Genomic DNA, 15,327 nt, shown 5'->3' with positions numbered 1-15,327 from the left:
TAAATAATTTTTGCTTTGTTTGAAGTTGGATTAGCAATCTTTATGAATGTACCAGCTTTTTAATTAAGGTCTTGGAAGTTTTTTAGTCTAAATGGTATGATCTCTAAAGTTAATCAAAAACTGTATTAAAAAGTACTTTCAGAGACCTTTTATAAATTCTCTTAAAGAAGCACATTTTTTGACTGTAGCTAGTCACATTTTTGACTAGCTACAGTCAAAATGTGCTTCTTTTTTGAAAAGGATCAAAGTAAAACAATAATTGTGAATGACAGAAATCTTAGAATAGTCATAAAGATATAACTGACAAAAAAATCTGGTTATTTTTGTGGCATATAACCATTTAATATAGCAATCGTGATTATCATCAATAATGTATACAAAGAGTTGTCATCTGGCAACATGTCAGGATGAAATCAGTCCAGCAATACACTAACAGTGTGCAGCCTAGGAAAGGTGAGCTGATTAGAACATAAATGCAGGCTTGGCACCCATAGCACAGTGGTTACGGCACCAGCCACATACGGCCCAGGCTGGCAGGTTCAAACCCGGCCCGGGCCGGGCCAGGAGTTGTGCCAGGCGCCTATAGCCGCAGCTACTTAGGAGGCTGAGGCAAGAGGATTTCTTGAACTCAAAAGTCTGAGGTTGCTGTGAGCTGTGATGCTACAGCATGTCACGACTGCATAAACAATCACGCGAGACACTGAGCACGATAAAGTTAAGACTCTGTGGTAAAAAAAAAAAAAAAAAAAAAAAACATAAATGCAGATGAACAGCTCCTGGCTGCTTGTGAGCATTTATAGTTTATTCATTAAACATTCAGCAAGAATAAAACTGTGAATATATTTTCCATATAAAAAATAATCAGCACCTATCCTCAAAGATGTATGATCGTGGCTATGGAGGATAGAAAGAATACAGGTTGCTCTTCTAATGACACATCATTTAACTGAAGCCTGAAAATGCAAGGCCCATTAAAATTTCCTTGATTCAGGTCAGGCATGGTAGCTCACACCTGTAATCCTAGCACTTTGGGAGGCCAAAGCAGGTGGATCACTTGAGCTCAGGAGTTCGAGACCAGCCTGAACAAGTGCGAGACCCTGTCTCTAAAAAATAGCCAGGCGTTGTAGTGAGCACATGTAGTCCCAGTTTCTCAGGAGGCAGAGGCAAGATTGCTGAGTCCTGAGCTTCTCAGGATTGCTTGAGCCCAAGAGTTCGAGGTTGCTGTGAGGTATGATGCTACAGCACTCTAAAGAGAGCGACAAAATAAGACTCTGTCTCAAAAATATAAAAAATAAAATAAAATGTATTTGATTCAAAAAGTTGAGTTATAGCCTCGGCACCTGTAGCTCAGTGGCTAGGGTGCCAGCCACATACACGGGAGCTGGCGGGTTCAAATCCAGCCCAGGCATGACAAACAACAATGACAACTACATCCAAAAAAATAAATAGCTGGGCACTGTGGCGGGCTCGTATAGTCACAGCTACTTGGGAGGTTGAGGCAAGAAAATCACTTAAAATGGGCAGCACCTGTGGCTCAAAGGAGTAGGGCGCCAGTCCCATATGCTGGAGGTGGCGGGTTCAAACCCAGCCCTGGCCAAAAACTGCAAAAAAAAAAAAAAAATCATTTAAACCCAAGTTTGAGGTTTCTGTCAGCTGTGACGCCACAGCACCCTACCCAGGGCGGGAGCTGAGACTCTGTCCCCCCAAAAAATTAAGTAACAATACAAAACATAAATTTGGAGGTATTGCAGGCAGCAGATGACTAAGCGCCAAGCAAGCTGATACTGCTGAGGGTTGGGGCTCTCTGGGAAAGCTTCAGAGGAGGTGGAACCAGGTCTTTCACTACTCTACAGTAATTATAGGACCTCCAGATGAAAAGGTGGGAATATGCCAAGTCAAGAGGTGGTAATTAACTCTAGGACATGAAAGAAAAGAATTCAGAATCACAACTTCAAGACAAAGTAAAACAAATGAAAGAAGCCTCTAAGACACAAAAGATATCCTTATCAGAGAATACTTGGAAAGAGAAAGAATTCAGAAGCACTGTAGCTAAAAAAGGACATGGCAAATGCAGATAGGAATCGCAAAGATTTAGACACCAATTAAAAGGAGTTTAAAAGGTAAGGATAAGCTGAAGAAAGGGAAAATCACAGGTGTGTTTCTCAGGTGACAGGAAAAGGCAGCCAATGACTGTACTCAACATTATTTCACAATCCACTACTGCTGTCAGAAATAAATAACTGTACAGTCAAGATCTGAATCATAAAACTGATGCAATAATTTACAAAGGAAATGTTGGAGATAACGGTGGAGATAACATGGCTCAGAGAAGATCTCACCATCACTACCTGTGACTCCTGGAACAAGACGCTCAGTCTCCCTGAGTTTTATTATCCTCTTCTATTTAAAAAAAAGTCCGTTAAAAGAATCAAATGAGATTTAATGCAAGAGCTCCTTACAAGTAAAGATAGAATGAAAGTGAATATAAAATGTATTAAAATCTGTGGAACACAACTGAAGAAAGCTGTGCTCGGAGGAAAATTCTTACCACTAAATGCACACATTAAGAAGGAAAGGTTAAAAATCAATCATCTAAGATCCCTCTTCAAGAACCTAGAAAAAGAAGCGCAAAATAAACTCAAAGCAAGCAAAGAAAAGGAAATGAAGAAGGAAATAAAGGAAACATTCCCAAAGAAAGGGAATGAAGATCAGAAATCAATTCCATTGAAAAACAACAGAGAAAAATCAATGTAACAAACAGCTAGGTTTGGGGTGGGGGTGGGGGGTTGGCTTTTCATTTCATTTTGTTTTGTTTTGAGACAAGAGTCTCACTCTGTCCACCGCAATAGAGTGCTAGGGCTTCATAGCTCACAACAACCTCAAACTCCTAGGCTCAAGGGATCCTCTTGCCTCAGGCTCCCCAGGAACTAGGACTACAGGTATCCACCACAACACCCAGTTATTTTTAGAGAAGGAGTCTTGCTCTTGCCAAGGGGACCCCAGAAATGCCCTAAAGCTGAGTTGCTGCCCAGAGAAGAAAGGTCAGACAAGCCCCATTCTAACCCCCTCCCTTCTTGGAGATGTCATTTTTTGTTTTTTTGAGACAGAGCCTCAAGTTGTCACCCTGGGTAGAATGCCGTGGCTTCACAGCTCACAGCAACCTCCAACTCCTGGGCTCAAGCGAGTCTCCTGCCTCAGCCTCCCAAGTAGCTGGGACCACAGGTGCACGCCACAACGCCCAGCTATTTTCTGGTTGCAGCTGTCATTGTTGTTTGGCAGGTCCAGGCTGGATTTGAACCCGCCATCTTAGTTGTATGTGGCTGGCACCTTAGCCACTTAAGCCACAGGCGCCGATCCAGAGATGTCATTTTTTGACTCAGTAATAGCCCTAAGGCTATGCAAGGACAAAGCTTAAATCCCACTAGCAGGTCATCAGTTAACTTAACAGATCTCTTGAGTCTAGGTGTACATCAAATGGTTTGTCTCTGATTAGCAGACTTCCTTATCTTAACTTAAAACATCCTAAGCCTTTAGACCAGTGGTTTTCAACCTGTGGGTCACGAATCCTTTGGGGGGGACTCCTGCATATCAGATATTTACAATTCATAACGGTAGCAAAATTACATGAGGAACGATATTAAAGGGTCACAGCATGAGGAGGGTTGAGAACCACTGCTTTAGACAAAGTTTCATTTCCTTTAACCAATTATAAATCAAAGAATCTTTAAACCCACCTATAACCTGTAAGTCTTCCACTTTGAGATGTCCCACCTTTTTGAGCCAAACCTATATATATTGCCCATGTATTGATTTATGATTGACATGTAATTACTGTCTCCCTAAATGTATAAAACCAAAATGTAACCCCCAAGGCTTCTTGGGCATGACTCTAGGCCATGGTCCTCAAATTTAGCTGAGAATAAATCTCTTTAAATTATTTTACAGAGTTTGCTTCTTTTCCCTTTGACACAGGAATCAAGACTAAGATGTACCAAGAGATGAACTAAGCATACTAAGACGTGAACCCAGAAACAGACCCACACAATATGTTCAAATGACTTTTGATAAAAGTGCAACGAAAGTGCAAAAGAGGAAAGAGAACTTTTCCAATAAATGGTGCTAGAGCAACTGGACATCCATATGCCAAAAAAAACTGGCCCTTCACTTAAGTCTGAAACATAACAGAAATGTTAACTCAAAATGAGTCGTGGGCTTAAATGTAAAAAAAGTAAACTGTAAAACTTTTAGAAAAAAATAAAGAGAAAATCTTTGAGGCGTAGGCAAAGAGTTCTTAAACACAATACCAAAAGCACAAACCATAAAAGGAAAAGCTGACAAAATGATCTTTATCAAAATTTGATTAATAAAACTTCTGCTTTGCAAAAGCCTGTCAAAAACATGAAAAGGCAAACTATAGATGGGCTGGGCGAGATGGCTCACACCTATAATCCCAGCACTCCAGGAGGCCAAGGCAGAAAGACTGCCTAAGCTCAGGAGTTCGAGACCAGCCTGAGCAAGAGCAAGACCCTGTCTCTAAAAATAGCCTGGAGTCGTGGTGGGCACCTATAGTCTCAGCTACTCAGGAGGCTGAGGGAAGAAAATCAATTGAGCCCAAGAGTCTGAAGTTGCTGTAAGCTATGATGCCATGGCTCTCTACCTGGGGCGACAGAATGAGACTCATCTCCCCCCACCCCCCAAAAAAGAAAAACTACAGACTAAGAGAAAGCATTTGCAAACCACATATCTGAAATGACTAGTATGTATTGTACATAAACAACTTTAAACTTAACAGGAAGAATATTTTTCTCAATTAGAAAATAGGTAAGAGAACGATAGAAAGCAACATTTCACCAAAGACACACAGAAAGATGGCAAATAAGTGCAAGAAAAGATGTTCAACATAATTAGCCACTAGGGAATTGCAAGTTAAAACCACAATGAGGGCGGTGCCTGTGGCTCAGTGAGTAAGGCACCGGTCCCATACATAGAGGGTAGCAGGTTCAAACCTAGCACCAGCCAAACTGCAACAAAAAAATAGCCAGGCATTGTGGTGAGCACCCGTAGTCTCAGCTACTCAGGAGGCTGAGGCAAGAGAATCGCCTAAGCCCAAGAGCTGGAGGTTATTGTGAGCTGTGAAGCCACAGCACTCTACCAAGGGTGACATAGTGAAACGATGTCTCTTAAAAAAAAAAAAAAAAACACATACACACACAATGAGATATCACTATACACTCAGAATGGCTAAGCTAAAAATAGAGACAACACCTAATGCTGGTGAGGATGTGAAGAAACTGGATCTCATACATTGCCAGTGGGGTGGAAACGCTACAGCCACTCTGGTAAACAGTTCTTATAAAACTAACATGCAACTACCATATGACCCAGCGGTTACTTTTCTTGAACTATTTATCCCAGAGAAATTAAGACTTCGGTTTATATGAGGTCACACTATTTAAGTTACTGTACACAAATGTTTATAGCAACTTAGTTCATAATAGCCAAAAACTGAGAGCCATCTAGACATCCTTCTAACAAATCATGGTAATATGCAACAACCTGGATGAATCTCCAGAGACCTTTGCTGAGTGAAAACATCCAATCCCCAAAGGTTACTTACTCAGGGAGTCTATTATGTTTCAGTCTTGAAATGAAAAAATTACAGAAATAAAAAACAAGTTATTGATCGTCAGGGGTTAAGGAGGAGGTGAAATGGGAATGAAGTTGGAGTGGTTATAAAAGAGCAACATGCGGGATCCTCCTGGTGATGGAAGGTCCTTATCCTCACTGTACTAACATCTGTATCTTGGTTGAGGTCCACCTATTGTATTGTGGCTTTGCAAGATACTGAGGAAAACTGGGTTAGAGGGCTTGGGAGTTCTCATTATTCTGATTATTTCTTACAACTGCACGTGAATCTACAATTATCTCAAAATTTAAAAATTAGTTAAAAAATAAAGGTAGCCTCAAAGCAAATTAAGTACAGACAACTGACAAGAAATCTAACATCAGCTAAATGAAGTGCACACTTCTCCTTTGATGTGATCCTGAAGAGTACTCTGAGAATTCGAATTTATGAAACACAAGTTTCTCACCAGTAACCTCCAGTATTTCCCTCACTCAAAAGTGCACATAAACAGCAACTGTCACAAGGCAGTCCAGATAGAAAGACTGAGACTCCTCCAAGTACATGATAGAACCGAAAGAGACCCTGGCTGAATCAGGGAGAAAATCCTTGTCCGGGCTCTATAAAACAAATCAACTGTGTCACTTTAGACAGATCCCCTCATCTCTCAGTCTACAATCTAAACTGTTTCTACAACTTTAAACTTCTCATGTAGGAGAGTGCTTAGACCAGTAGTTCTTAAAACTTTTTGGTCTCAAGTCTCTGAAGGGCTTTTGTTTATACAGATTACAACCACTGACATGAACAGTATTAGACATTAAAAGGGAGAAAATTTTTTTAAAGAATACACAAAGACATGCTCCATTAGCTCTCAGAACAGTGGGGTCATTCTACATCACAGAAATCTGCTCCGTCTGGAAAATTCACGTATGCTTGCTTTGCGAGTGGCAAAGGCAAATAACCCCTTGGTATTGTTACGAAAATAACTGTGACCACACTGAGAACCACTGGCTTACCATCAAACGAGATAAATATACAAAAGTGATTCAAAAAGTACAAAGCACTGGACAAATGTGTTCTTCTAGAATTCAAAGACGCTAAGGCGGGAAAAAAAAAACCCGTTTCAAATCGTAATGGAGGACAACTTGGAAAACGGCAAGGTTGGATAAACGGGAAAGCTTTGGAAAGGCCGCGGGAGCCGGGCTTTACCCGGGGAGTGAGTGTCACCGAGGCCCGCAGAGCCGTAGATGACCACCATTGCATCACTCCGCTCTCTGCGTTCAAACACCGTTATGAAAGCGACAGACTCATCATAATCACTGTTTTGAATTTAACTTCTGACAAAGCCGGAGAAGCCAACCAAAGAGAACTCCCCCAGTGTCCGGCCGCCCAGCACCGCGCCCCCTGCCCTCCCCAGCCCGATGCGCGATGCAGCCCAGGGACCACGGGACGCGGCGGGTGACCCAAGGAAGGCGTGGGTCACAATCTGGCCCGGACCCGGAGCGACTGGGACGGGCCCGGGGGCTGAGAAAGGTCCGCGGGGACTCGGGAAGCGCGGACCTGGGGCCCCCGGCATCAGCCCTGGCAGAGGGGGCCTGGGAGTAGGCGGGACTCACCACCTGCCGCCCCACCTCGGAGGAGGCCATGGTTGCGGGCAGGAGCGCGGGGGGCGGTGGTCTCGGCCAGGACCCCGAGCGGCCAGTCCCTGTGGCGGCGGCGGTGGCGGCGGGAAGACCAGCGGGGAGGGGCGTAACGGGCGAGGCGCGGGGCGGGACGAGGGCGCGGCCGTGGCCCAGTGACGGGCGGGGCGACCTCAGCGGGCGGGCCGGGGCGGGACGGGACAGGGGCGGGGCGCGCCTTTGGCCGCCCGGGCTCTTAACGCGCGTAGAGCGAGCCCTATGCAAGTGTGCTCCTCGACGTTTAGGAGGACGGAGAGCCCGTGCAGGGTACGGGGGAAGTGAAGGGGAACCGGGACTCGAAAAGAAGACGCGAGGATTGATGCCGAGACCCTTCAGTCGGACGCCAGTAGCAGGCGGGAGCAGTGATTGCGGGCCCCCCCAGGCACGCGGATACCGGAAGTGGGCGGGGCGGGGGCGCGGATAGCCGCCTTCGTTGGGGACCGGAAGTAGGCGGGTCCTGGGCGGGGCAGCTGGCGGGGGCGTGCCGGCCCGGGCGCGGCCCCAGAGAGGCGGTGGCCAGGTCCCGCGGCCCCAGACACCGAGGCCGGCATCCTGCAGAGCCTGTCCGACCCCGCTGCCGTCGGAGCCCGCCTCTCGGAGCGTGCAGCGATGGCGCCGGACTGAGCCATCCGCCGGCAGAGGAGCAGCGCGGTAGGAGATGGAGGAGCCGGCGGGGCGGGGTGGCGAGGCAGAGCTAGGCCCCCAGACGGAGCTGGGCCCCGAGGCGGTGCTGCGCTTCCTCACGGAGCGTGGGGGCCGGGCCCGTCACTCCGAGCTGGTGCAGCACTTCAGGGGCGTCCTGGGCGGCGAGCCGGAGCAGCGAGCCAGCGCCCGCGCCCGTTTCAAGGAGCTGGTCAACGCCGTGGCCACCGTGCGCACCGACCCCGCCGACGGCTCCAAGTACGTGCACCTCAAGAAGAGGTTCTGCGCGGGGCCCCTGCCTCCCAATACCTCGTTCGCCGGGGCCCCGCCCCGCATTGAGGTGACCGCTGAGCCGGAGGCCCCCGACGGCCCGCCGGGAGCCGAGGCCCGCAGTCCGCACCCCGAGGCAGTGGCCCCCGGGCCGGGCCGCGAGCCGAGCTCTGGGGAGCCCCCGGGCGGCGGGGTGGACAGGAAGAACTCGCGGTGCAACGTGCCGCCCCTGCCCCGGCCGCTGGCCCCTGACCCCAGCGAAGACCTGGAACCCTTGCCTCATGGCGGCGAGGAGGCAGAGGGGGGCAGCTCTCCTGGGGTGGCCACCACCCCGAGGTCCACCCGCCAGAACTTCCGGGACCTGGTGATGGGCAGCTCCCCGCAGTTGAAGAGGAGTGTGTGTCCTGGGGTTAGCAGCCCAGGGAGCTCCTCGGCAGGAGGACGCAGCCGAGGCGGGGGCGACTCGGACAGCGCTTCGGTGGCTTCGTCCTCTGCGGAGGAGGAGAGCAGTGGCGGAGGATCGGTGACGCTGGACCCTCTGGAACACTCCTGGATGCTCTCGGCCTCCAACGGCAAGTGGGATAGCTTAGAAGAGTTGCTCGCCTGCGAACCTGGCCTGCTGGCAAAGCGGGACTTCATCACTGGTTTCACCTGCCTGCACTGGGCCGCCAAGCACGGGAGACAGGAGCTTCTCGCCATGCTGGTGAATTTTGCCAATAAACACCAGCTGCCAGTGAACATCAACGCCAGGACCAGCGGAGGCTACACCGCCCTCCACCTGGCAGCCATGCATGGGCACGTGGAGGTGGTGAAGCTGCTTGTGGGGGCCTACGACGCCGATGTTGACATCAGGGATTACAGTGGGAAAAAGGCCTCCCAGTACCTGAGTCAGAGCATCGCAGAGGAGATAAAGAACCTGGTGGGAGCCCTAGACGAGGAGGACGGTGAAAGCGCTGCTGGCAGCGGGGGTGGGCGCTGGAGGCTTTCAAAGGTACTCCCCTCACATCTCATCACCTACAAACTCTCCCATGTCCTGGAGGATGGGGGCGATCATCACCACCACCACCATCATCACCATCACCACTTAGCTGAAGGATTGGCTGGAGGTAAAGGAAAAGAGCCAGGTCGCAAAGCCTTGGGCAGCTCTAGTGGCCGTATAAAGCCCAGACTCAACAAAATCCGATTCCGAACCCAAATCATCCACACCACACCCTCTATCAGGGACCCAGACCAGCCACTGGAGGAGGGGGAGGAGGAGGAGGAAGAACGGTCTCTTAAAGGCCACGCATCCTCCTTCAAATTGAGACCAAAGTCCAATGTATTTGGGTAAAAATACTTCCTTTTAGAAAATACTAAGGTTTATTTGTCTTCAGAAATAGAATAGTATTTGTGGGTAAAGAAATTAGACCAGAAAATACTGAGGCTAATTATGCATTCTTGAGTTGGAATGGATGAGAAGGAGGTCTTTTCAGGGGGAAGTGGATTTTTTTTTAAGTTATTCATCATACCTGACCTATATCTCTTTTCCCTACTCCACCTCTGTCCTGGAGTCCATGCTTCTGAAGACCAGAAATGTATCTAAATTGGGGTGGGGGTAGAACTGATGACTGTGGGTTCCTTTGCTTTAATGATTACTGGATGCCCTGCAAAATAGGGAATAGTGCACTTTTATGTATCTGTTTTTATAAGTGGTTACTCTTCCAAGAGAAACAAAAAATGCAAATTGTAATGAAACTGGTAGTGTTTATAAATTGGAAAGCCACATGCTGCCCTATTTTGGTTTGGGCTTTTTTTTTCTTACTAATTGCATTTGCTTTTTAAGGTACTACTGAAGGTTAGAGTTGAAATGCAAAAATACTAATTAGAGAATAATGTGAATAGAATAAAAAGAAAATGCTGTTGGTATCCTATTTCTGTTGTAAGTAGCAGTTCACTTTTTTAAAAGCTATTTCAGTTTTAATCGAAAAATGAAAGAAATGGGCAACATCCACTTTTGAGTTACCTAATCTGTAGTATGGTTTCCACTTAACTATCTCTAATGCTACTGTTAAGGTACACCACTGATAAGGCACACCAGTGTTAAGGTACATTATTAATTACTACACAAATTTTTTATTTAAATAAAAAACACTCTTAGCCTGTGGTACGTTTAAATAAAACATTGCCTCATTCTGATTTTCACTGACTTGTGTTGCTATTCTGAAAGTCTAAATTTGCTGTAGTTTTTATTCTGGGGATAATGGTACTATTTGGCATAACCCTATTTCATCGTGCCTAGAGTTGAATTACCTACAGAAACTATTTCTGGTTTAGTTAGTAATGAGTAAAAATTGGCATAAATATTAGTGAGCCCATCCTTCTGTGAAGTAATTATTAAACCAACTTTAATGATTCCCACATAAGATACACTTTTTATTTTATTAATACATTTATAGCCTGCTTTGCAGTAATGTTTTGGAGATGTTTAAAATGCTAAAATCCTTTCAATTTTCCAACATTTCCTTGAATCTATTAGATATCTATTAGATATTTATGGTGTGGTTACTGAAAAACTGTATAGTAAATCTACCCAGTTAAATATGGCACTTTATGAAAGGGAAAAGAGAAGAGATGAGACTATTTCTATATATAAAGGCTGCTGGCTATTGAATTCTTTCATATGCTATTCATAAAATACTATTAATTAAAATTAAAGACGTCTAAAGTATGGTTCTTCACTACATTTCATTCATTTATACAGTAAGTGGCTTTATAACTACTTTAAAATTTAACTCATAAGCATATTATTATAAACTTTTGTAACAAGATTAGAAACAACTTTTGTGGGAGACTAATTTGAAAAACTGCTCCCTTCGTCTTTTGGGTCTCATGATTACTGTGCCCTCAGTGCCGACAGCCTACTGAGTGAACAGCCTGAAGGTAAATGTCGCCATGTGAATTGCACAAAGCTGCTTGTGCGGCATTTAGAGCTCTTAGATCTTTAATTTTCCAAGTCAAAGAAATTTGTCAGAAGTTTGTCACATCTCTCTCCAGATGGCAATTGAATTTATTTAAAATGTGGATGAAAAATATTCACATAAAATATATAAACTATTATCCATTTGTGTGCCTTTTGTTTTAGGATCATGGATATGGATGATGTACATTTGAAAAGCACTTTTATCCATACTTGTGGGTAGAAACCAATCTAATTTTGTATAAATTAAAAAGAAGTTCTTTGAAGGTGAAAACGATCATTCATTCATACATGTTGCCTTTATCTAGTGCAGAATAAGCTATAACTTCCCATTGAGGAATTATAAATTTCATAGGCATGTAAAGTTGAAGTAACTTTAAAGACTAGACACTTCACAGCCATCAAAAGGTACAGTTGACTCACAGTATGAATCTCTTAAATGTATATGTTGATAGCTAATTGCACAAAATCTTTAATTTGCTAGATCTTTAGAGATTGAGTCATATATCATGTGCTTTGCTTTTCACACTAAAGGCTTTTAACTTTTCTGATAAAATATTTTTTGATAAATTATTTTAAATTTTCAAAAATCATTCCTGAGGGGAATTAATTCTAGCATTCCTTGTCATGATGTGCTTGTGTGCAGTAAATGTAGCATTTTCAGCTACTTAACTCTACATTCCTCTTATTTTTCAGTTCCAAATAGAGATTGTAAAAAGCAAATGTTCTGTGTAACTTGATGTCGATGGAGCCTACCATTAATGGAGATATATGTCAGATACTTAGGTGTTTATTGGTATGACACTGTGATTAAAAAGCCCAAATGTGCCCGTGTGTTTTTTCAGGTACAAGAGTGTTTGTCACATTTCTCTTCACTTTCATGATATGTAAAATGCAGCTAACTCATGTAACTTGAAAACCTGGTACTATTTTATTCATGCCTGAAACTTGGAGTCTAGGCTGCTTTGTGTCTTGCTTTTTAACTAAGTAAAAGTTTGGGAGTCTGAGAATGTTAAAGTCTGTTTGTAAAATTTGTTTTGTTAAAATAAAAGGATCACACTAGAATTTTCCTCTGAATTGTCTAAATTTCTCTAGTCTCTTAGACTTTTTACATGTGTTTCATGGTTCACTGAATGCTTTTCGAAGTTTCCCTTTATTTGACCCTTTCCCGACAGATGAGGAAATGAAGGTTGATGGCTGTTCAAGATTATGCAGTAAATGGCAGTTAATACTATCTTAAATGTCAGTCTTTAATACAACATTGTCTTTTCCACACTTTAACTAACAAAATTTTTAGCAAAACTGCTGTAGTTTGGTATCAGTGGTGGGAGAATCAACTTTGAGAGAAGGTAGTAAGTACCTCCACCCCTGCCTTTCCCAAAAACCATAGGAGTTATGCAATCACCATCCACCGTAAACCTTCCCTGTCCATACCTCTCCTCAAGAGAGATGTGGGAGTGCCTTTTTCCATTTTCTTCAACTTCCATCAAGCATTAGATGTTAATGAATTTATTTCTTTATTAGGAATAACTTGATCTACATTTTTAACAAAATTCAACTCTATTAGATAGCAAAGAGATGTGGGAACTTTTGGTGTAATTGCTGTTTCTCTCTTAGGGAGATCCCACTCTGATTGCTGCTGAGGGGTTTCATTGCTTTCTGACAACTCATAACTTTTTTTTGGTGAGACATAGTGTCTGTTCCCCTAAGTAGAATGTCCTGGTGTCAGTTCACAGCAACCTCAAACTCTTGGGCTCATGCAATCCCCTTGCCCCAGCCTCCCAAGTAGCTGGGACTATAGTCAGGCGCCAGCCACAATGCCTGGCTAATTTTCCTACTTTTAGTACAGACACTGTCTCATGTTTGCTCTGCTGATCTTGAACTCCTGAGCTCAAGCAATCTGCCCTTCTCAGCCCCCCAGAATGCAAGGATTGCAGGCATGAGCCACCATAGTCAGCCTAGTTTCTTTTTCTAGAATGACTTTTTTCCTAAGGCGTACATGTCTTAACAGGATTCATTGAGCATTGTAGTTAAAGATATCTTTGACATTTTTCTTGGTGAAACTTTTAATAAGTAAATGGCATTATCTGGACTTTCTTGTACAGTTAATCCCAAAATTAAATACTCTGGGGATTTGCTCCAAACAGTGTTCTTCAATATTGAGAAAAATCTTCATAAATCACTTATTACAGGTCTGGAATAGGACTCTGTGAACATGTTTCTCATGATACAGGAGTTGAGCTGTTCACATCACTACCTGCTTTTTCCCTAAAGATAGCCCTTTCATGTCACCACATTTTTTTCTTATTAATCTTCTCCTTATATGTCAGTTTCATCTTGGGAAGTGTATTTCCCCTTCTATAAATAAATTGACTATTTTTTCCATGTTGATGTATTGCTGAGGAATGAGTGATAAATGCCCTACCCTTGTGTGGGTGCCTGGTATGTTGAAGGGTACTCAGTAAGTGGGTCTTTTAATGGAAATTATTAATTTTCCATTATGTTGCAGAATATAGATAATTCAACAGTATGCACTCATGCTAAGTGAATGAAAGTATTTTTCATGCAACATGGCCATTATTATTATTATTATCATTTTGAGACAGCCTCAAGCTATTGCCTTGCGTAGAGTGCTGTATCATCACAGCTCACAGCAACCTCCAACTCCTGGGCTCAAGCGATTCTCTTGCCTCGGCCTCCCAAGTAGCTGGGATTACAGGCACCTGCCACAAGAGCTGGCTATTTTTTGGTTGTAGTTGTCGTTGTTTGGCAGGCCCAGGCTGGATTCGAAGCCTCCAGCTCTGGTATATGTGGCTGGCGCCTTAGCCACTTGAGCTACAAGCACCGAACCGCAACATGGCTATTAAATGCCAACCAACTACTTTATCTGCAGCTCTGCCAAAAGAACAGCAATTTATTCCAGTCATGGAGGTAAAATTGGCTTTATTAGAATTTTACTTTTTGAGCAATTTAAGAGTTCCAACGTAAATTTGATTATAAGAAATTTTTAGCTTACAAGCTGACTCAAGCGCATGACCCCTTGGGAGAATCTACTCTAACTGGCCTTAAACATCCTAAGCACTATCGGGGATACAAATGACCACTTTTTGGGTGAAACCCCAGAGAATGAATAAATAGGGAAATGAATTTTAGGTTAGGTTAGAGGACTTCATACTAATCATCTTAAACATGCCATTGGCTCAGCGCCCATAGCTCAGTGGTTAGGGTGCCAGCCACATGCACCAGGGCTGATGGGTTCAAACCTGGCCAGGGCCTGCTAAACATCAATGATAACAATAACTTAAAAAACAGCCTGGCATTGTGGTGTGCGCCTGTAGCCCTAGATACGGGGAAGCTGAAGCAAAAGAATCACTTAAGCCCAAGAATTTGACGTTGCTGTGAGCTGCGACAGCACATCACTCTACTGAGGGCAACATAGTGAGACTGTCTCAAAAAATAAATAAATAAACATGCCGTGGACTGCCTGATGAGGTACAACATTCAGCCTTTGGAATTAATGGTGAGATTACACAAGCACTGGAAAGTTAAAATAGATCATTTTGAAACACAGTTATGATGATTCTTTCTAAAGAAACACAATTTTAGACCATACCTATTCTGACCAATGCTTTAGCCCAAAGTGGCCAGACTTAGAATGATATTAACCAACGCTTCATGAGTAGGATGAAATAGGATCATATAATGGTCTCTTTTTTTTTTAACCCAATTTTATGCTGTTCTGATCAAGGAACCTGGGAGCCCCCATTGGACTACTAATCTGGGTTTCTAAGAAACTTTGGATTTAATAGTCTAGAAATATAATGGAGCATTCTCAGGACTTGTCTAGAAGTTTTCTATTGATACATGGGATTTTCAAGTTTTTTTTCAAGAGGCAATTATTTTAAGTCAGCAGTTCAATACTATGGCCATGTGCTGAGTCTACACCAAAAGGATTCTAAACTTGGCTAAGGATTGTCTTTGGCTGTATGAAAATGGCTGATACTTTCAGGAAGCTTACTGTGTGTGCCAGGCGAGGTTTCAAGCACTTTACAAAAAGTCAGCTTAGAGGGATTCGAGGGTTCACTTCTGTGGTTCATCTTGCAAGGGTACAAGTGAATCTTTCTATGAGTAGAATATGAATGTTTTGACATAATAAC

The 15,327-nt window shown here is 43.9% G+C and overlaps 2 protein-coding genes across 3 annotated transcripts in view; one reads left to right on the top strand and one right to left on the bottom strand.

Moving 5' to 3' along the window:
- SEPT10 (septin 10) overlaps positions 1 to 7,362 on the bottom strand; it is a 61,758-nt gene extending 54,396 nt beyond the window's left edge. Inside the window, exon 1 of one of the 2 annotated variants that reach the window (XM_012807045.2) lies at positions 7,240 to 7,362. In XM_012807045.2, the coding sequence (XP_012662499.2) occupies positions 7,240 to 7,269 (30 nt within the window). In that variant the 5' untranslated portion in view covers positions 7,270 to 7,362. The remainder of the gene's footprint in view (positions 1 to 7,239) is intronic. The other variant, XM_023514962.1, reaches the window with a different exon arrangement.
- A 419-nt stretch (positions 7,363 to 7,781) lies between these two features.
- On the top strand, positions 7,782 to 12,232 carry SOWAHC (sosondowah ankyrin repeat domain family member C). Its single transcript, XM_003792917.3, has one exon. The coding sequence runs from the start codon at positions 7,961 to 7,963 to the stop codon at positions 9,542 to 9,544; it is 1,584 nt and encodes a 527-aa protein (XP_003792965.1). The 5' UTR covers positions 7,782 to 7,960; the 3' UTR covers positions 9,545 to 12,232.
- Positions 12,233 to 15,327: the final 3,095 nt, after the last annotated feature.

The sequence above is a fragment of the Otolemur garnettii genome, unplaced genomic scaffold (assembly GCF_000181295.1).
Source record: "Otolemur garnettii isolate 467f Iridium unplaced genomic scaffold, OtoGar3 scaffold00062, whole genome shotgun sequence".
Lineage (NCBI taxonomy): Eukaryota > Metazoa > Chordata > Mammalia > Primates > Galagidae > Otolemur > Otolemur garnettii.
This window is presented reverse-complemented; position numbering and strand designations above follow the sequence as displayed.